Raw genomic sequence first — 23,232 nt, forward strand, 5'->3', positions numbered from 1 at the left:
GAGGTGGACAACATTATCAGTTATCTTTCTTAACCGAGGATTAACAATGTTGTCCATCTCATATAGCAAAACATTATTGATTTTAGCATGATCAAAATTTGAGGTTTAAGGTGATCTTATTTCGTGGCGTTCTTTTTATCGGTAAAACGCCAAAAAAGTTAAAAAAATCAAACATCGTTGATTGTAAAAATTCAAGATTGTTGGCTGAAGGATATAAACTCAATAACATTTTGCTGTATGAGATGGACAAATATTCAAGAAAAAGATGCTGATGTCAGACTGTGTGCTTCCAAACAGTAACACAAAAAACTACTTGAAAAACAAAAAAACAAAATGAATCATACGAAAGTCGAACCTGCCAGTTAACATGATTCAAAAAAGAGAAAGAAAGAGACTGGAGACAGAGAAGATTTGAAAGATCAATTGTTTATGTATTTTTTTTATTTTCCTTTTCAGTTAATTGTTATATAATAAAAGCGCCATATATAATAAAAACGCCAAAACAGCCAAAATGCTTGTTTAAAACGATATCATCCAGTTAAACGCCACCAAAAAACTGCCAAACTATAATAAAATTACTTTGAAAAATTAAAACCTATATAAATTAGCAAACTTTTTGTGCATAAGGACTTGTAAGTTGTGCTTTGGGTGTTTTTCAAAAAAAAAAACTTGTTTTTTTTTTGTTTTAACCCAAAGGTTTGTACATTTTTCAATTTTAACCCTACATAATTTGTTTTTTAACTTTAACCCAAAACTTTTCATTATTTGCAATTTAACTTCACAACTTTTATCACTTATATTTTTCATCTTTCGCAAATTTTCGTTTTACGCATAGTTCTAAAATTTTCGAGTTAATACGTCGCAACGTGCATGTGTGGTTCAACGTTTTTACCTCTATTTTTCCATGTTTGACAGGTTCGTCGCAATACACATATTATAGGTCGAGTCAGTGTTGGTTGTCGATGACGGTTGTGTGACATTAGTACTATTTGACACCGTTTTACGCCCCGCCGCAACGCGGGGTGTGCTTTGGGGATTTTTCAAAGAAAAATTTGTTATGCGTATGGTTGTCGTAACACTGGCTTTGGGGGTTTTCCAAAAAAAAAAATTTTGATTTTTTTTTACTTTTCACCCAAAAGTATTTCATAAATTACTTTTAACCCAAAACTAATTGTTTTTTTTACTTTTAACCCAAAACTTTTTATCTTTTACAATCTATCCTCATAACTTTTTTACTTTCAACTTTGGTCCTTTATAGTTTTCATTTTCCGCAAATTTTGCGCTCTATGCTTGGTTCTAAATTTTGTGACTTAACACATCACAGTGTGCGTCTTTGGCTTAACGTTTTTACGTTTCGTTCTAAATTTTGCGAGTTAACACGACGCAACGTGCGTGTGTGGGTGAACGTTTTTACATCGTCTATTTTTACCCCATTTGACAGGTTTAACATAACGTGTGGGTCGTAGATCGACTTAGTTATAAATAAAGAATCCCCGCCGCATTGCGGCGGGTCGTAATCCTAGTTATTATAAAAAACCAAAAAAAAAATAATAATAAGAAAAAAAAATAAAAAAAGCAAATTTGAAAATCTAACTAGAAACAGTAAATACAAAATCATTAAATACTGAAGAATCTAAAACGCCAAACTTGAAAGATGGGACGTGTTACAGACTTCAGAGATAAAAGCTTATCAAAAACATTAATTACAAAACAGTAACTGATAAGACAAAATACTTTATTATAATAATGCACCACCTAATTTAGGCGCCAAAAGACATCCTATAAAATGATACATCTCAGCAACTTCCATTTGATCAAACAAAAAAAAAACAAACGCCAAAATACTACTAAATGCCACCCACTGTAAAACGCCAAACAAATAAACTGAATGAATTGTTATTAGAGGGAAGTACCTAAGAAAAGATTTTGCTGCATGAGATGGACAAAATTTCAGGAAAAAGATACTGATGCCAGTCATATGGAGAAAAAGCGAAAAACCCACTCACACGCCATAGATCTATATCCCCAAACATCCACACAAAAAGACAGTTCAACAGACGAGCAGACAAAAAAATCAAACCCATGGGTTTGTTAAGTTTTACATAAAACGCCATATATTTGATGACAGTTCTTGTACTATTAAAGAAGAGAGAGACTGATGACACTGAAGATTGGGAAAAGAGATCCGATTAGGATTTTTAATTTATTTCCTTCCCTTGTATTTTTTTTCCCGTGGTTGAAATATAATTTAACAATAGTAAAACGCCAAGATACCACAAACACCAAAATGTTTATAAAAAATAACAGATCAATAGGCCAACTTGTTTAAACGCCTTGGAAAACGCCATTCAAATAGATTTCCTGCCCCCTGGGTTCCATTGGCATACGATGTGAATAACGCCATAAAAGCAAAAATGTTGATACAATGGAACCATTAAAACACCATTAATTATTGAATTTGGTTAATGCCAAAAATCTCAAAAATTAAAACAACATTGGGAAAAACTGGAACAGGAAAAGCTGAAGATGAAAGGACAAAAAGCCCCTCCGCCCTTTTCTAAGCGGCGTGACACGTGTTGGGCCAGGAAGCGTTCTCATCGTTCGCACACTTTTGATCGTTTTCTCCTGATCTCGTTTCTCTCTCTCTCTCTCTCTCTCTCTCTCTCTCTCTATATATATATATATATATATATATATATATATATATATATATATATATATATATATATATATATATATATATATATATATGGTAATGATAGTGTAAAAAGGGCTTAAAGTGTGAGAAGTGTATTATAACACTATATATAATACTATATAACACCATATAAACACCGTATAACAATATGTAACACCATATAATACCATATAACACTATGTAACACTATATAACATTATATAACAAATATAACACTATGCATCTATCATAGACATGCTATCAGACAAACTATAGTGTTATATTTGTTATATAATGTTATATAGTGTTACATAGTGTTATATGGTATTATATGGTGTTACATATTGTTATACGGTGTTTATATGGTGTTATATAGTATTATATATAGTGTTATAATACACTTCTCACACTTTGAGCACTTTTTACAGAATCCTCTACCTATATATATATATATATATAGGGAGAAGATCATGCGAGAACCACCTCTTATTGTGAGAACCGCGAGAACCAATGTGAACACACAAAAAATGCCTAAAAATAGCTAAAAATCACAAAAAAAAATTGAATTTTTTAATATTTTTTATAAAAAAATGCTACTTTTCGAAGCCAAAAAAAAAAATTTTTAAAAAAAAAAAATTTAAAAAATTTCTTTTTTTTTTTCGCTTCTAAAAGTAGCGATTTTAACATGAAAAATATAAAAAAATTCAAAAAAAAAATAGATTTTTTTTAGATTTTTTTAGGTTTTTTGGGGGTTTAGTTTTTAGCATTTTAGCTTAGGGGGGGGGGAAGGGTTAGGTTTTTTGGGGGTGGGGGAGTTTAGGTTTTTTTTAGGCACTACTACAAAAATAGGTATTTGCTATGTCCAAATCCGTAGCAACTTCGTAGCAAATACCCATTTTGCTACGGGTTTGCAACGGATTTGGTTCGTAGCTACAAGTCCCGTCGCTAATTTATTTGCTACGGATTTTGCTACGAGCTCGTATTTTTGCGACGACTTTAGCTACAGAAAAAAGTGTCGCTGTTTTTGCTATATGTGTTGCTACGGAAAATGTTTGCTACGGATTTTGCTACAAAAAAATGTTTGCTACGGATTTTTACCTACAACCTTTTGCTACAAAAATATTTGCTATGGATTTTTACCTACAGTTTTTGGCTACAAAAATATTTGCTATGGTTTTTTACCTACGGATTTTTGCTATGGAAATGTTTGCTACGGATTTTTAGCTATCATTTTTGCTAACAATATGTAACCGTCATTTTTGCGAGGTATTTATAAATATGATCTTTGCTACAAATTTTGCTATAAATTTTGGATACGGATTTTGCTATGAAAAATAGATGAGGATTTTGTAATGGATTATTTTGCAGAATTTAAGAAAAAAGCTTTTTTGTTTCCCCCATTTTTAACAACTGTTCTAAATTCGTGTAACCGTATTCAAATTCAAACACATATTGAAAATTAATGATAAATAAGGTAATCAAACGAATATGTGAGTAGAATGAAACTCCAAGGTTAACATCACAACTAGTAAAATAAATTATTTAACCAAAAAACAAATAAAGTGACTTAAAAAAATATAGAAGGAACGTGGATTTCATCAAATCTATCTTGTGTTGATTGCAGCATATAGTACATGGTCTCCCCACATCCTTCAAGTATAACTTTAGAATGTTTGACTATCTAGTTTTCCCTCCCCTTTGAACTCCTTCAATTATAACTGGCAGACAGTAATCTTCAATGTTTTTGCTTGTTTCTTCAAATATCAGTATCATACTTGGTACATTTAGCAGCCTGAGATTTGAAAAGTAGACTTTAGCCTAAACAATATATAAATACTAATAGTGTTCAATAAAGTTAGCACATAATCTCACCTTATCATATGGCTTTACCACTCTCTTATAAATTCAAAATGAGAAATCCCCTTTCAAAAGTCAACAAATGATGGCAAACCGGGATGTACATTCCAAACAAGGAGAACATGACATCGAATCAAGCATTAAAATTTTGAAGATGGCCATAAGCAAGAGACGAGGGGGCTATAAGAGTAGAGGGGCGTTCTTTACAAGGTGGAAGAAATAAGTAAATGAAGGAATTGGGAGGGAGTATTAAAATATAAGGGTTTGAATTCAGTTACTTCCGTAAATTAAGGAATACTTTTAGCGGTAATTAAAATGAGAGGGAACTTTTGGTGAAATCAAAATTTTGGTACGGTGGGAAAAATTTGTGGTGGTTGTGACTTGTGAGGGAAACATTAAGTAGTTCATAAAATTATTTTCATTAATTTATAGGGGTAAAGTTCTTGTACAAATAATCTTAACATACTAAACATACAAATTGAAGGAAAACTCAAAAAGACAAGGTGACATTTTTGTAATTATCAATAACTATCAAAGTTACTCTACAAATATACCTAAAAAAACCTAACCACTCCCCCCACCCCCAAAAAAAACCTAAACCCCCCCCCCCACCCCACCCCCCAAAAACCTAAAAAAAACCTACCCCCCCACCCCCCCCAAAAACCTAAACCCCCCCCCCCCCAAAAAAAAAACCTAAAAAAAAACCTAACCCCCCCCCACCACCACCACCACCCACCCCCCACCCCCAAAAACCTAAAAAAAACCTAACCCCCCCCCCCCCACCCACCCAAGCTAAAATGCTAAAAACTAAACCCCCCCAAAAAACCTAAAAAAATCTAAAAAAATAAAAAAAAAAACACACAAATTATTTTATTTTATTTTTTTAACATTTTTTATTAAAAATCGCTACTTTTAGTAGCAGCCAAAAAAAAAAATTTTTTTTTTTTTTTGCTAACGAAATGTAGCGATTTTTTAATAAAAAATAAAAAAAAATTTTGTGTTTTTTTAGGTATTTTTGGTTGTAACTTTGATAGTTGGTGGTAATTACAAAAATGTCACCTTGTCTTTTTGGGTTTTACTTCAATTTGTATGTTTAGTATGTTAAGATTATTTGTATTTGATCTTTTGCCTAATTTATAGATATATTTTTTTATAGATATATTGGGGGAAATGTAGGGGTGTGGTCGCATTAGGGGGCGGGAAATCAGGCGTGGAAGTTTTAGTAGTTTTAGTTTTTACTTGGTGTTGGTGTTAATGAGTTATACCTCTAATTTAGTTATTACTATTGCCTAGTTAATTCTGGATTTTGCTACCAATTTAAAAATATATATATATATATATATATATATATATATATATATATATATATATATATATATATATATATATATATATATATATATCCGATATTTTATATCTATATCTGGACTTTTTTCTACATGTTTTATTAATTCAGTTTTTTTAAGTATAGATTCTCTGATATTGCTATCGTGTTTGCTACGGATTATAATATTTAATAATAAAAAGTTTTAATTTTTAAACATTTATTTTTCTATTTTGTAATGAACTAGTGTTTGCTCCGTCTGCGTTGCGGAGCACTAAGGCGATTTTTTCTTTCTCATAGTATGTACGTTTGTGTTTTTGTTACTTACACATACTATTCATAACACGATCTCAAAAAATTACATCGAATCAACCATTATCATATTTTTGCTAAAAAAAGATAGAAAACTAAAATTTTAAACTGGGGGAAAACTTATAATTTTTTAGGATAAATGAGCGTGTGTCTTGCAGCTACCTGGCACGGATAAAAATTACATCGAGTCAACCAATTAAAACAAAACACTACACTAGTTAAAAAAAAAACTAAAACAATGACATGACATAACTGTACTTTAATACTGGGGACAAAATTGTACTTTAACCAGAAAAACAAACAAAAACGATGGAGAAAATATAAATTTAAGTTGAGGGCAAAATCGTAACTTGGCTGGGAGGAAAAAAAGTACTGGCTAAACAATAAATTTAAACAGTGCAAAATCGTAATTTTAAATCAAGGGCGAAATTGAAATTTTTAGCTGGGAGCAAAAGCGTAAATTTATTTTTAAGTCGGAAAAAACAGAATTTTGAACTGATGGTAAAAACATAATTTTAAAGCGGGATAAAATCGTAATTTGTCGAAATCTTCAACGATGGTAAGACTGGAATTTTGAACTGGGGGCAAATCGTAATTCTAAGCTAGGGTAAAATCGTAATTTGTTCGGACCAACGGGGAAGTGCAAGGCAGCTAGCTAGCTGCCTGGTTATTCCCCTCTATGGATTTTGTATATTAACTGGGGTAAAATTATAATTTGTTCGGGTCAATGGGGAAGTATTAGGCAGCTGCCTGGCACTATTCCCCTCCATGGATTTTTGTATATTTATAAAATGAGTGCAAATAATATGAAAACGTTATAGAAATCAATTACCAGAATGATCTAATATGTTTAACTAGGGATGAGTTTGGTGTCAACTGGTACTGAAAATCCCAAGAATGGGCACCAGTACCGAAAATACATCGTACGGTACTGGTATTTGAGTGGAGTACCGGTACCGTACCAAACCGGTACCAAAAACATCAAAAGTCGGTCCCAAATATATTCGGTACCGGTACCCAACACCATTTGCTCATCCCTATGCTTAATTTAGTACGTATTATTTGTATGAGATATCTATATTAAATGTATTTATGTTTACATTAGTCCGTGTAAAATTGACTTTTTTTTAACTATTTTTAAGTAATTAATATTTTTGCTTTCGATTTTTCTGTTGTATATATTATTAATTATTTTTTAATATTTCTTTTGTTCATTTTTGCTTATGGATTTTTTACGCGTCTTTTTTATTGTTTTTTAAATATTTATTTTGTTAGTTTTGCTATGAATTTTGCTACCACTATTATTAATTAGTTTTAATTTTTTTTTGTTTTCGCAACGTATTTTGCTATGGATGTTACGATGGATATTAATAAATTATTTTTTGAATATTTTCTTTTTTCTTATTTTGCAATGAATTTTTCTATGGATTTGCTATAGATTTTGCTACGTTAGTTTTTAAGAATTTTTCTAGATTTTGCTACCAATTTCTCTACGTACTCTATTTACTTACCGATTTTGCTACCATTGTTTTAAACCTCTGTTAGTTAGTTTTTAAATATTTATTTTTATGATTTAGCTAAGGAATTTGCTACCAATTTTACTAAGTTTTTTTATTATATTTATTTTCACAATTTTGCTATCGATTTTGCTACAGATTTTATTTTACTTTTTTTAGTTTATTTCTAAATACTTATTTTCATAGTTTTGCTACGGATTTTGCTACCGGCTTTGCTACATTATATGGTTTATATTAATTTCGTCAATTTTGCTACGGATTTGCTATGAGTTTTGCTACGAAATTCATTTGCGACGGAAGTTCGTAGCTAATCCGTAGCTAATGCGTAGCAAATTGTGTTCGTAGCTAATCCGTAGCTAACTCGTAGCAAAATTTGCCACCATTTTTTTCCGTAGCAAAATTTCATAGCAAATGCCTTTTTTTTGTAGTAGTGGGGGGGGGGGTTAGGTTTTTTTAGGTTTTTTTAGCTATTTTAGGTTGTGTTCACATTGGTTCTCAAGGTTCTCACAATAAGGGTGGTTCTCGCATGAGCCCCTCCCTATATATATATATGTTACCTAAAAAAATTGTAAGTACATACCTATTCCAATATAGGCCCATTATCAAATATTATTCTATGGTTTATAATTTATCCCACTTCACATTAGGTTTATTGGGCCAAATACTAATATGATTTTAATAAAAATAAAACGACAGCAATTGATGTTGATTATCGAAAATTTCTTGGTCACCTAGAATCTGAAAGGATGAACAAAAAACTCATTAGACGAAGAACATCATCAAAATTTATCATTCATTAGAACTTCGCTGGCCTTGTCTAGGCGATTCAGACGCTGCTGGCCTGCTGCGAACAAGAACAACATCAGAAACTGCTGGGCTGCTGCGAACAAGACATCACACACTGATTTCGAAATTCCGATTTCCGAACATAACATCAGAAGATTCAGAACTCAAGAGGTCCGTTCGTTTAATGTTATTGACTTATTGTGTAACTGTGTTAAACTATTAGTCCGTTAATTATTGTTAAGCTTTAATTGTGACTGTTGAGTATAAGATTAAGATTATTGATTGTTGTTGAGTATGGAATATTGATTATTCTTGTTAGGCGTTAATGGCTCCTAAACAAGCATCCAGATGGCAAAACGACAAAATAGGAAACGAGTGGTATGTATGAATACTATGATTGGTTAGTTATTAACTTATTAGTTATTATGGTACTTAACTCATTAGAATACTGTGATTTTGTCATTATCATAATTGCATTGTTTATCAAATACTATAATTTTTATCATTTTCGTAATTGTATTATTTATCGTTAAAGCATATGGACACATTTTTCAAGCTCAAACAGAGTACGTGAATTCTCAGAGACACCACTGATCCCTTTGATAGATATATTCATGTAAGCCTATGCATCAACATTGAGATACTCTTAAAGACTTATTAAAAACTAATCATACATGTAGGAAATGGCACACCAAGTCACCAACTATTAAAATATACTTAATTTAAATATATATATATATATATATATATATATATATATATAGGGTGGAGTTATTGTAAAAAAGACTAAAAGTGTGAGAAAGGTAAGAAAGAATCTCAACCATTAGATTAAAATTAATTGAAAAGGGTAGGATTGTAAATGCATTAACAAATTCAAATATGGTAATTCTTGATTTAAGGATTTGGAGAGAGAAAAACCTGGATTTTAGGACTTATAACCGTCCATAAATATAACACCATTCAGAGCATGTTCATACATGATGTTTCAAATATAACACAATTCAGAAAATATAACACCATTCAGCACAAAAATAACACCATTCAGCACAAAAATAACACCATTCAGCAGTAAATAAAAAAAACACCATTCAGTACAAGAATATAACGCAATTCAGTACAAAAATAACACCATTCAGCACAAAAATAACACCATTCAGCAGTAAATAAAAAAAACATCATTCAGTACAAAAATAACACCATTCAGTATAAAAATAACACCATTCAGCACAAAAATAACACCATTCAGCACAAAAATAACACCATTCAGCAGTAGATAAAAAAAACCATTCAGTATAAAAACAACACCATTCAGTACAAAAATAACACCATTCAGCACTAAAATAACACCATTCAGCAGTAAATAAAAAAAACACCATTCAGTACAAAAATAATACCATTCAGTACAAGATATAACACCATTCAGTAAAGAAAAAAATAACACCTCTGTATCATCTTCTCCACTTCCGGCACCACCACTGCTGCACCACCGTTGCCGATCCGCACAACCACTGCCGCTGCCCGCTGCCCGCTCGCCGTCGCCGCTGTCGCTGCCGCTCGCCGTCGCCGCTGCCGCTAGTCGTCGCCGCTGTTCGATCGATATGGAGGTTTAGCGGCATTAGGGTTTTGAAATTGTAGAAAGAGAGAGAAACTGTACGATCAATTGGAGAGAGAGATCGGAATTATAGGAATTTTGATTTACAGTTTCCTATTTTGAATGGATATAAAGACTTTATTACCCCTATAATTTTCAATTCAGTCCCAATTAAGAAAAATCTTTTACATTTTGGTCCCTATTGATCTCAACCATTAGATCAAAAGATCTAATGGTTGAGATTCTTTCTTACCTTTCTCACACTTTAGGCTTTTTATAGGATCCTCTACCTATATATATATATATATATATATATATATATATATATATATATATCGTACATTACGGGTTAACGTACTTCACGTACAACAACGTGCGTAATTTGTTCTATAACATGCATGATTAACGTTTTCAATATACGTGATTATTGTGTTTCAACATGCGTGATTTTGAATTTATGAGTTATAACGTGCATGACTTTAAAATGAACGTGCGTAATTACCTGTCGTACGTGATGTACATTAAGCCGTAATGTGCGTTAACCTTCCTCTCTCTCTCTCTCTCTATATATATATATATATATATATATATATATATATATTAGAAATCATTTTTTTGCTTATATTACATAGAATCTCTAGTAGAAAGGTATTTAATATGGTAATTCATTAAAAAAATATAAATGGGCCGGTTTTGTCGATCATTAAAACAATTTTAAAATGTTATTTAAAAAAATTATTGTAGAGAAACTCTAAAAATAAGTGTGATATAATAAAATGAAATACTAATACCTATCTAAACTTAAAAAAAAACATGTGGAGCTTGTTACTTGTAAAAACTCACTAGACTGCGTCAATGATACCTTGCTAGCCAACAAGATCAAAACATATGTTGTTTATATGGTCTTTTAAGAGGTTTCAGCTAGAAACCAATATTGGAAACAATTCTAATTTTATTTTTCAGGAATGGGACTTTTCCGGTGAATTTTGTTGAGAATATATAAGACCATGTGTAGTGGTTAAGAAAAATAATGTTCCTATCATGAGGTATTATCCAATACGTGGCATCTCAGTCAGCATCGGGTATTATGACAAAAGTGGTGTAGTGGGGCATTATGGCAAAAGTGGTATAGAGAAAAGGATTTTTTAAAAAAAAAATAAATAAACTAAACTGTCAAAGTCATATGTTAGTCAAACTTACTTGTATCACTCCCATTGGTCACCCATTGGTCACATGCAACCACTTCAGCGTTTTAATAAAAACGCCACCATGCTTTTTTTTTTCAAATATAACGCCGGATAACGCCGGCTGTAATGGGGGTGGGGGTGTTTTGGGGCCTTTTTTTCAATTTTTTTAAAAAATAACACCCCACTACGGGTGGTCTAATAAAAAGTTACAAACTAAGCACCTTCTGCCTTTCGTGTACATGGACCATGGAAAGGGACAAGTGAAAGAATCATAAGGGGTGGTCATCACCTATCACAATTCATCATACATCACACCTAATCACCAATTGACTCCTCGCTCCATTACATTTCATCACAATTTACTCTATGACACGAGAAGTGGTCATCGATCACTCATCACTCAATCATAACTTAACACCTCAACATCAAAGACAAACCCACACACCTTCTCCAATCACATCATGACACCAAAGTCAAATCCACCATCACACACTCATATCCACTCGCGATGTACATCACATGTTACCTCTCATCGACGAGTGATAGCGCACTTGTGGCGGTTTGCTATCACTCATCACTAGTTGTTATCACAAGACCACCTAAGAACGTGTTGAAGAAAACAAAGTAGGCAATAGATCATTCTATCATCCATGTGCCATGAACCACACAGTGCATTATTTTCAGAAGCACTCCTCATCATAAGCATCCTCCAGCCTTAGATGGTTGAGACCATAACTAGAATAGAGTGGCGGCTATGATGGTTTGCGGGAAGGACCTCCGCCCAAGGCCCGTGATTTCGAGGGGCACGCGATTTAAAAAAAATCCGATATATATTATTTTTTGTAAAATAGTAAACACATAAATATATGTCTCATTTACAAATATTTTTTTATGGTTTAGAATTTAGCCAACTTGGCATTTGTTTATTGAGCCCAATACTAATTTGATTTTTTTTAAATAATAATAAAACATTACGGAAGGACACATTTTTTCGAGCTCGAACAGAGTACGTGAATTCTCAAATACACTTCTGCTAGAATACATTACAAATGTGTCAATAAAACGAGCATTCATGCTCATTCCACTGTCTCCTAGGCGGGTGTGTTCGCATCTGAGTTTACCATTCGGGTCTTTTGTTCGACTATATTGGTTTTTTTAGCTTATGTCGTTATCTATAGTAACCTATAGGTGTGTTTGTTTGTGTATTTACCTTTATTCGCGTATCATTTTTAGTATAATAATAGTAGAGAAAACATAAATATAATTTATGTTGAGATAGCTATAATTCTAGTTATCTTCTCATTTTATTAAACTTTATGTAAGGTTTAATTCCATGTATAAAAAACCCAAATACAACATAAAAGTTTCAGCATATGGGTTTTTGTCTAACATCGCATTAGGTGTTTATCTTTACCAAAATAGTGCGTGTTCAAGATTCACAAAGGCCCAAACTATCTACACACTTGGTGTGTAGATAGCACCTCAAAAAGTTGTTTTTTGTCCTTATATGCACACCCTGTAGTGTCGAACTGTGGCCAAAACGCGGCGTTTTGGTCCGATTAACCAAACAAAGACTGACGGGTCTGTTGACCGGACCAAAACGCCGAGCTTTGGCCGCGTTTTGGTCCTGTCAACCAGACAAAAGACTGACACCCGGTCTGGTTGACAGGACCAAAACGCGGCGTTTTGGTCCGGTCAACAGACCCGTCAGTCTTTGTCTGGTTAACCGGACCAAAACGCCGCGTTTTGGCCACAGTTCGACACTGCAGGGTATGCACATAAGGACAAAAAACAACTTTTTGAGGTGCTATCTACACACCAAGTGTGTAGATAGTTTGGGCCTTTGTGAATCTTGAACTGTAGATAGTTTGAGCCTTTGTGAATCTTGAATTGTAGATAGTTTGGGCCTTTGTGAATCTTGAACACGCACTATTTTGGTAAAGATAAACACCTAATGCGATACATTAGGTATGTGTCCTATTTAAAAAAATAAAAACAAAAATTGTATATAAATAAATGATGGATTGATTGATAAAAAGAAATATCAACGTTTAAATTCCAACACACCTAAAACAAAAAACACAATGAATAAAGCTGGCCTACTGATCCTAACTACTCGACCTTCAGATGTCTTCAATGGTTTCACCCTATCCACACGTGCGTTGCTTCTATTACACACCACAACTCCAAGCCTTGCACAAGCATTCCCTTGCATTGGATCCAAACAAAGCTCATTATTCTCACTTAAATCCAAATTCTTCCCCAGTCTCTTCAAGAAACTCGAACCAAATGGCACCTCTCCACTCAACAAGTTCTTGCTCAAATTCAAATGATAAATATGCGAAAGATTTGCAATACCCACCGGGATGTTTCCGGTTAATCGGTTGTTTTGCAAAGATAATGTAGTTAAGTTCCAAAGGTAAGAAAAACTATCCGGAATTTCACCCGAGTAGTCGGAGTTAGCCAGCCTGAGCTCTTGCAGCTTTGGAAACCGACCGAACAACATCGGTAGCTCAATAGACATTGGATTATTTTCCATGATCAAATACTCTAACCCCTTCAAGTTTTCCAACTCAACCGGCAGTTTCCCATGAAACCCATTGTTACTAAGAGCCAAGAACATTAACGAACTCAATTCCCCAATGCCGGTTGGAACACTTCCGGTGAGCATGTTCGAGCTCAAGTCTAGCTTTTGAAGCATACCCAGTTGCCCAATTGTGTCCGGGACTTGACCCGTGAGCGAGTTATAGCTCAGATCAAGTCCCACTAGGTTCTTGAGGCTCCACAGTTGGACAGGTATGGCTCCGGTAAGCTTATTATAGCTTAAGTCAAGATGAACAAGTGAGGTTAACTCCGAGATCTCCGGTGGGATACTGCCGGAGATCTTGCTTTGAGTTAACGTAAGAATCTGAAGTGAAGACACATGAGAGAAGAGTTGAGAAGGTATTGAGCCAACAAGAGTAGGGTTTGATCTAAAACTTAGTTGTTGCAAAGAAGAGGATCTAAAGCTGGTTTTCGATGTTTTCGACGTGGAAATAGTTGTTTTAGTTTTGGTAAAACATCTAAAGAAGAAGACAGATTGAAGGTAAGGAAGTTGAAAGATCTCTGGAGGGAATGTAGCAGTGTTCTTGCAATTAGGGTTTGGTGGGGTGCCAAAGTCAAGCCTTGTGACATGAAGAATGTTAGGGTTTGTGGTTCTAACACTTGGTTTGCATTCAATTCCAACCCAAGAAGTGGAAGGTGTACATGGGTTTGGGTAGGTGATCCTCCATTGGTGGTCAGAAGAGAGGGTTTCCATGATGGTGTAAAGGGTTTGTAGCTCAGTTGGGTCCATGGTGAGTGGTGGTGGTGGTGGTGGTGGTGATTGGTGGTGGTTGGTGGTGGAGATATGGTGGGGGGCAGTGCATGTTAGTAGGAGAAAGAGAGGGAGAAAATGTAAAAGCATTATGGGGAAGAGAGTGTGTTTTTTTGGAATGAGTGTGGTTTTAGAAGTGAAAGTTATAGAATCCAATTACAAGAAGTTGGAGTTTGGTGCTTGCGTGGAACATCCCGTCAAAGAAGGGTTTCTCGTGAATGGTTGTGTACAAGGATTGGATGTTTTTGTACAAAGAAATAATATAATTTTGTTATAAACTAGTATTTAGGACCCGCATTTTGTGGAGGGACTATTAAACCGGACAGAAAGTAAACACAAAAATATTGAACCACGCATGCTTGCAGCGTATTAACTTGCAAAAATTAGACTGAAAGTAAAACATAGAGAAGAATAACTACGCTGGCTGTTAAACCATACAGAAAATAGACGTAAAAACGTTAAACCACACATGCGTTACAGTGTGTTAACTCACAAATTTTAGACTGAAAGTTAAACAACAAATTTATAAAAGTATAGGGGAATAAAGTTGAAAGGGGAAACTTAAGGTTAAAAATGAAAATATTTGTGACAAAAGATGAAAACTAAAGGGATTAAATATAACAAATTCAATGTGTAACTATTAAAAAACTTGAGTTGTCCAAATGGTAAAATATCAAACAATAAAATTAACCAAGTCAAGTCATTTCATATACAGTTTATTTTCAACCTTACCTGTTTAGCGCTATGGGTGTAAATGATGTTGTAATCAACCGTGAGCTACTTGAGACGTTTGTTCAGTATTTTAATCGGATTGAAAAACTTGAAGATCGAATTTTAATTCCGTACTAGCTTAATAACCGCTCAAATACAGATTATGGATGAAATTCAAATTTGAGTTTTTGGTCGAATATTCAAATTATATTTTTATTTAAAAAAACATGGGTTCTTAATGTTGAGATTCTTTAATAATTCAACCATCTTTTTCATTATTTCATATATAACTCACAAAACATGGGTTCTTAATGTTGGCATTGGTACTATATTTAAAAATTTTGCTTATTGTGAATTTGATTTTGGTCGTGGGATGTTTTATTAGTTTCGTAAATTTGTATTATGATACCTAACAGAGGTTTTGAAGATGGAAAGTTTAAATAACTTGATTTAATTAACTTGAATAACCCGAATCTCTATTCAATCAACTCGAGCCAAAAATTCAGTTCAATAAAACTGGAATTGAATCAAGGTTAAATAAGCCCATACTTTTATATACCAAACTTAACTAGGCTTGCAACAAACTCAATATTTATATATACATAAACTAAATAATCATATACAAAACAAAATTATAGATAAAATCCTATATATAATTTAAATTAAAAATATATACGTAAACAATTATCTATGAATATAACTAAAATAGAACCCAAATCAAGCTCAAACTTGAAAAATTACCGAGACAAACTCTAGCCTTTACACAAAAAGCTAGAAACACCCCAGCACCAGGCTCGGCTTGACTCATTTACATCACCTATGAACCCGACACGTTTCAACCACACCTATAATTCTTGAGCTTAAGAAGAATGAAATATTTATTGTCCTTCACAATTCAATTTGTCTCGAGTTTCAATAATAAAGGATGCAAAACAGATTTTCTATGAAAATGGTAGATACATAGTTAAACTAAACGGGTGATACATTATACAGGCGGGCCTCGATTAGACCACCCTGTTTTTTGCTTGCCGGTTACATAAACTATCGGAAACAAACGAACTTTAGCAAGAATGTAACGTTACAGACATGTATCAGGAGTTTCATGCAGTATGTGCAGTTGTGTAGACTAAAGAAACCAACCCGGCTTCACCATTTTCAGCAAACACTAATTGAACATGCGCAGGAAATTGCTGGCGAATGCCATTGGCTTCACATCAGGGTGTGGCTGAATGTTTCACAGAAATATAATATTTAAAAAAGCAGTGCACGAAAAACTGACCCATGGTCAAAGATAAAGAGAGAATATGCGTAAAAAATCGCATAATAGGGCAGAAAGAACTAACCACAGCGGAAAATGTAACAATCTTAGGCTCCATACTTGGTGCTTCAAATCGGATAAAAGCACCTTTGTTTCCCATCTGCAACACGCATAAAGCGTTCATAAAACCGCGTATAGAAAATTAAGATTATAAGAGATTAGATTACCTGGTCACAGTAGTTTGGAGCGGAAAAAACAGTGATGAGTTTACCATCATGCTCGATTTCGTAACCTTCATCTTTGACCTCATGAGATCGCACAACTAAATCTGAAAAACAAACGTAATAAAATCAATAAGAATAAATCCGTTCGATTATTCAACACATCCGTTTGAGAGAATTTAAAGGTAAAAGTATACATCTTGCAATTATAATTTATGCAGCTAAAATTTATGGGATGAAGAAAATAATCAATATATAAGATTACCTAGATTATTATCCTTCAAAAACCTTTTTGTTACATCTCCACCGAACGAAAGACCTACACCGCGCTTGCTTGGTCCTCTACCGGGATTAGGTTGTGGATCACTCCATAGTATCTCACACATCAAACCTAAAACAGAACATAATAATAAAATATTCTTCGTTAAAACACACGATTAAAATAAGCAATAAATTTACTATCAAGAAACTCAATTTATAACATACCTTCTTCTGGAGGCTCACAAAACCGATCGATCGCTCTGATGTCAGAGAGCTTTACTCCATCAGTGCTAAAAAGTCCACCGTGAACAACAAATATCTTCTCGTTTATAACATGGGCTAGAGGTAAATAACAGAAAACTTCCGCAAATAGCTCCACAAATTTATCACTCAACTTAGATCTGACCTCACCCTCGAACCCATAAATCTTGTTCATGCTTTTGCTCTCGTGATTTCCACGAGAAAGATGTATAGCTGAAAAAAGTCAAAAATAAAAATAGAAGTAATTACTTGAAAGGGCAAAAATGTAAAAAGAGCTAACGACACGGTATGTGTGAGTCTTTACCTGACGGAGACATACACTTGAACGCAAACAATGTGAGAATAACCTCCACCGAAAAGGATCCCCGGTCAACAAAGTCACCGTTAAATAAATAAGGATTTTCATCAGAGGGGAGGCCGTTGAGCTCGAAGATATTTAAAAGATCAAAGAACTGCATCCCCCGAAGGTCGATTAAGACAATTGGTAAAAAGAAGAAACAATTAAGCAAATGACTCAAAAAGGTTGATATAAGTTTCGTGCTTTGAATTACCTGACCGTGCACGTCACCACAAACGGTGAAGTGCTTTCCGTCTGGAACGTTTATGTCGACCAGAGATGGCAATGCCATTAAGATTTCTCGTGTCTGTAGAACAATCTGGAAGGCATATCTACAATACAAATAATATTAAAAACTTGGAAAAATTACAAGTTTTGTCCGTTATCTTTATACCATTTTTCAGGCGGTGTCCTTTTTAACGAATGTTGACAGGCGGTGTCCTTTACTAGGTATTTTGTTGCAAGTTTAGTCCTTTACACCCAACCCAGTTAAAAAACCCTGTTAATTGTTGGGTGTAAAGGACTAAACTTGCAACAAATACCTGGGTAAAGGACCAAACTTGCAACAAAATATCTAGTAAAGGACACCGCCTGTCAACAATTAACAGGGTTTTTTAACTGGGTTGGGTGTAAATGACTAAACTTGCAACAAAATACCTAGTAAAGGACACCGCCTGTCAACATTCGTTAAAAAGGACACCGCTTGAAAAGTGATATAAAGATAAAGGACAAAACTTGTAATTTTTCCTAAAAACTTTGTAATCTGGATAACAACAACAATAACAATAACAATAACAATAATAATAACAATAACAAGAGTAAGATGTCATTTTTGTCCCTAAGGTTTGGCCAGTTTTGCGACTTCCGTCCAAAGGTTTGTTTTTCCGCATCTAGATCCAAAAGATTTGAAATCTTGCCACTTTATGTAAAAAACCGAATACCCCTAAAAAAAGACCGAATTGCCCTTTAAGTGAACCAAAAAAAAAAGAAATACCCCTAACTTAACGGAGAAAATGGATGGAGTTAACGAGCCGCATGAAAATGGCAAAGATTTCAAACCTTTTGGATTTAGATGCGGAAAAACAAACCTTTGGACGAAAGTCGCAAAACTGGCCAAACCTCAGGGACGAAAATGGCATTTTACTTGTATAACAATAACAAAAAGGTAAAACATTAAAAAAAAATTCCAGTCTACACGTACTGTTTATGTAACGATTTCTGATTTTTAAAAAAAAATTCCAGTCTACACCTACCGTTTATGTAACGATTTCTGATTTTTGAAGTCATCCATCATTTGCTTCACAAAGTCCAAAGTTATTACGTCACCCTCTATTCGTGCACCAGCATACTGTGGCTCCACATCTACATTTACAAAAAAAAAAAAAAAAAAAAAAAAAAAAAAAACATTAAAAGGCCGCATTATAGAAACATTTATAGCATATCATTTTTAAAATGCAAGCATAGTCAAAGCACCAAAATACACATAGGAAAGTCACACATCTACACATAAAATTATCACAATTCATACATCAAATAAATTACTTACTCATGAACTAAGAACTTTTTTTTATAATTTAATTAACTGTATGATTTCTTATGATCTTTACTAAGTTCAAACCTATGTTCAATATTTGACTCTTGGTTAGGAAACCGTCAGTGTAGCCAGCCCACCAACCAGTCTTGTTGACCACCAAGAATGCTGCCAGTGCCGCAGATGCCACCATAGTGGCTACAATGGGCCGCACCACCAGCATCAATATAGCCAGTAATGCTACTGCCACCGCCACCGCTGCGGCAGTAACCTGAAGGGAATGATTTGATGAGCCGGTTTCCGCCCCTAAAATGATAAGATAGGGAGAGGACAATTAAAATGCATAAGCATTAACATTTGACACAACGACTGTACATTATCATAGATTTCATTTGTCATGTGATCTTGCAGATTTCCTAGTATTACACTTGAAGTTATGCGTGATTAATTATTTAACTAATATGCTAAGGGCCACGACAACTAAACAGTAGAAAAGACGATATTCATTTGTAGAGAATAATGTAACTTAAAAAGATGAAGCGCCTGGTAAAAACTAAAAACAGATAAAACTGTAAACCAGTTGAAAATATAAATAAGGAATAATTAAAGAAAATGATACCTATGGTTCGAAAGTCGATAGACTCGGCTACTGAGCGTTGTTCGGAAGTAGGTACAGAAATTGCTTCTGCAAACTTGAGCTTCGTAACAGCCTTTTCACATTCTTTTAGTTTCTTTGAAGCATCTGGATCATTAGGAGATATTCTCTTTACCTAGTGTCGTATATAGGCGTACAACAAGAGCAATGTACATTAGCTGTCAACTGAGGATAATTTAAGCACATATTATATGAGTACATAAAACTTGCATACAATTGTAACACAGAAGCACCATCAAGATTCAACAGAAAAAAGTAACGGGGATCTAAATCGTCAGGGGCGAAGGATAAGAGGGGCGGGGAGGGGCGCCCCCCCCCCCCCCCCCCCCCCCGAATTTTTCGCTCAGTAGTGTTATATATGTAGTTTTCGTATAGAAATTTGTGGGTATATACGTTTTCGCCCCCCCGGTTCTAAAGAATTTTTGGGTATATACGTTTTCGCCCCCCCGGCCGAAAAATTAAAGCTTCGCCACTGTAAATCGTCCCCAACCCACTATTTTATAGTGGGTCAGAATGTGATCAAACCGCCCGCTATATAGTAATAACAAAACACAAACACACACCACTGCAAAAAAAAAAAAAACCTCTTCTTTCTAAACCCTAAGGAAGTAGAAAATAATTAAATTATAAAAAAAAATTTGAAATCATCTCTTATAGATCATGTTATCCTAATAACAACCAGAAGCGATATACGGTATACCAAATAATTTCCAACTGGTAGTGAAAGCTTGTATATTTCTTCTTTATTTATGAAAGTTATATACAGTTCCGTTATATACACACAACGATAGCCGTGAGTTTGGTCGATTGGCTTTTGACGACAACAATACCATATTTTCAAACTAATCATCCAAACGACAAGGTTATAGACGTTAAATCGTTTAGTTATGCCACTCTCTTACATGTTTGCTTGTTGAAGTTTGTATGTAAGAACCTCTCATTGGCTCATAATTTGATAAAGGATATCGACTCTTGCTATGGAGTAGGGCGTAGTAGCAATCCATTCACAGGTTTATGAACAGATCAAATAGCAAAGGGCAAAGGCGTTCTGGAGTTTATTGATAAAAAGAATGAAAACAACTATTAAAAGAAACAATCGTACTTAAATAACAATCAGAATCATAATCCTAATAAGATTCTAAAATTAAAAAATAAACCCTTTATCTTATCTATATGTTATCTCCTAAATCCAGACTTCAAATTAAAAGACTATGTTTCCTAATATACATTATTGTAACTTATGCTTTGGGGGTTTTCCAAAAAAAAATTGAATTTTTTACTTTTAACCCAAAACTATTTGATTCTTTACTTTTAACCCAAAAGTATTTGATTTTCTTTACTTTTAACCCCAAAACTTTTCATCTTTTGCAATTTAACCTAACAACTTTTTTACTTTCAACTTTGGTCCTCTATACTTTTCATTTTTCGCAAAATTTTCGTTTTACGTTCTGTTCTAAACTTTGTGAGTTAACACGACGCAACGTGCGTGTGGTTAAACGTTTTTACGTCGTCTATTTTTCCTGTTTGACAGGTTCATTGAAACGCGCGGGTCCTAGATCGACTTAGTTATTCTTTTATATGTTTTACGTTTCGGTTTAGTTTCTTCGCATTAATACACACCACAACACAACTTCAGTGTTGGTGGTCGCTGACAGTAGTGTGACATTGGTGTTCGCCCCCGCCACAACGCGGGGTGCTTAATACTAGTTCATAATCAAACCCTACTCAAAATAAGAAAAAAATTATAAATAAACACTATAATTACAACATCCATTAATCAATTATGAGGATTAAATCTCCTAAAAAACACAAAACAAAACCTAAGTTATCTTATCGAACAAAAAGACTGAAGTAGCGGGCATACATTAACTGGTCAAGAATACACGATCCAAACAACACAAGTAGGACTAAACGCGGTGCGTTCAAAAATCAAGCAGTTAAGAACTTCTCAGCTTCACATGGAAACCAAATAATTAATGCATCACCATAGTTATTGATAGTGAACAGCGGACGATAGCAACAAGCTACCTATACGCTTCATAGCGATAGCGATGAAATAGCGGGCGCTATTTTACGTTTAGCGACAAACTAGGAGAGAATTTTAGAAATATTTTATATGTATATTATATCCAAATAGGCTGTTATATACTTATATACGTTTTTTTATATGTATGCTTAACAAAAAAACTAAAATCCTGCTGTTCTATACCTATAAAATCACACTAGTTATATTAAAGCAGAAAAAAAAACAAAAAAGCCTAAAATCCCGCTATTTGCCCGCTAATTTGGTGCCAAAATAAAATAGCGACACATGAGTGCTACGTTACGCTATTCGCTACAGCGCTCGCTATGAGCGCTATTAATTACTATGTGCATCACCTCTATAAAAGTGTTAACCACACACATTATATATCCATTTACAACATTCTCCATCTTAATCAAATAAGTGTGAGATAACAGTAACACAAACCTGTTGAAAATCCTTAAGTGCATCTTTAAACTTCCCCATTGAAAGATACGCAGCACCACGCCGATAATAACCCTAAACCCACCAAAAAGATTCAAGCTTTTACAACTCATAAACTTTCTACTCAAAATCAAGAAACATAAACAAACCTTTGAATACTTAGGGTCAATCTCAATAGCCCTAGAAGCATCCTGAATAGCACTACCATATTCCTCCAATTTAGCATGAGAAAAAGCCCGATTCGCCCAATACACAGCATTTTGACCATTTAATTCAATCGCCTTTGTATACAAATCAATCGCTTGTGAAAACTTATTAGCTGACAAAACCCAACACCGAGCACACATGTAACATCATATAAATATATAATACAGTAAAATAAAATGGATCAATTGAACTTATGGGTTACCTTTAAAAGCTTCATTAGCTTGTTGTTTGATTTGTTCGGCCAATAAAACGTCTGATTTTTCAGCAGCCATAGTGGGCATAATAAATAGGACTGATAAAAAGTTTGGTTTCTCACGGTCAACACCTTCGTGTGGATTGTAGCTACGGAGATTGATGATTGTTGTTGCAGAGTTTTGCCCTAGATGGTTCCGGCGACTCTATTTCTGAAAATGTTTTCTTTTTTTTTTTTACCTCCCTTATGGTATTACATTACTTGCGTTTCTTTACTCTTTAGATGCACCCCGTTTGAATTGACTGTTATTTGTTTTAGGTTCAAGACTTGATACAAAACTACAATCAAGTTGGGGGTTTTACTATAAGCACTCTCTCTATTCGTACGGGGTAGATCCTTCTCAAACCCTACCTTAACTTTGCTATTGGTGGGATTTACTAAGTATAATGATGATGATTATTTTTCGTTCGGGTCTAAAAAGAATTTTTCTACCTCATCACCTTCCTTTCTGGCCCCGTAAAACA

At 34.0% G+C, this 23,232-nt stretch overlaps 2 protein-coding genes and 1 long non-coding RNA gene across 4 annotated transcripts; all 3 read right to left on the minus strand.

Moving 5' to 3' along the window:
- Positions 1-4,190: 4,190 nt before the first annotated feature.
- On the minus strand, positions 4,191-4,762 carry LOC110863789. The gene is made up of 2 exons (XR_002549367.2): positions 4,550-4,762; positions 4,191-4,469 (listed from the first exon to the last, which is right to left on the minus strand). It is a non-coding gene; the product is annotated as an uncharacterized LOC110863789 (long non-coding RNA).
- An 8,481-nt stretch (positions 4,763-13,243) lies between these two features.
- Positions 13,244-14,788, minus strand: LOC110864844 (receptor like protein 29). The gene has a single exon (XM_022114006.2). It carries the CDS (start codon positions 14,694-14,696, stop codon positions 13,296-13,298), a length of 1,401 nt encoding a protein of 466 aa, XP_021969698.1. The 5' UTR covers positions 14,697-14,788; the 3' UTR covers positions 13,244-13,295.
- Positions 14,789-16,177: 1,389 nt separating this feature from the next.
- On the minus strand, positions 16,178-22,976 carry LOC110864842 (serine/threonine-protein phosphatase 5). 2 transcript variants are annotated; one of them, XM_022114003.2, is made up of 13 exons: positions 22,718-22,971; positions 22,458-22,627; positions 22,312-22,383; positions 19,806-19,956; positions 19,274-19,492; positions 18,909-19,017; positions 17,870-17,987; positions 17,623-17,770; positions 17,283-17,531; positions 17,062-17,187; positions 16,803-16,903; positions 16,661-16,735; positions 16,178-16,542 (listed from the first exon to the last, which is right to left on the minus strand). In XM_022114003.2, exons 1-13 carry the CDS (start codon positions 22,794-22,796, stop codon positions 16,483-16,485), a joined length of 1,677 nt encoding a protein of 558 aa, XP_021969695.1. In that variant the 5' UTR covers positions 22,797-22,971; the 3' UTR covers positions 16,178-16,482. The 2 variants fall into 2 exon arrangements, with proteins under 2 accessions (XP_021969695.1, XP_021969696.1); XM_022114004.2 differs by lacking the exon at positions 19,274-19,492 and having other exon boundaries at positions 22,718-22,976.
- Positions 22,977-23,232: the final 256 nt, after the last annotated feature.

Source organism: Helianthus annuus, chromosome 6 (genome assembly GCF_002127325.2).
Source record: "Helianthus annuus cultivar XRQ/B chromosome 6, HanXRQr2.0-SUNRISE, whole genome shotgun sequence".
Classification (NCBI taxonomy): Eukaryota; Viridiplantae; Streptophyta; class Magnoliopsida; order Asterales; family Asteraceae; genus Helianthus; species Helianthus annuus.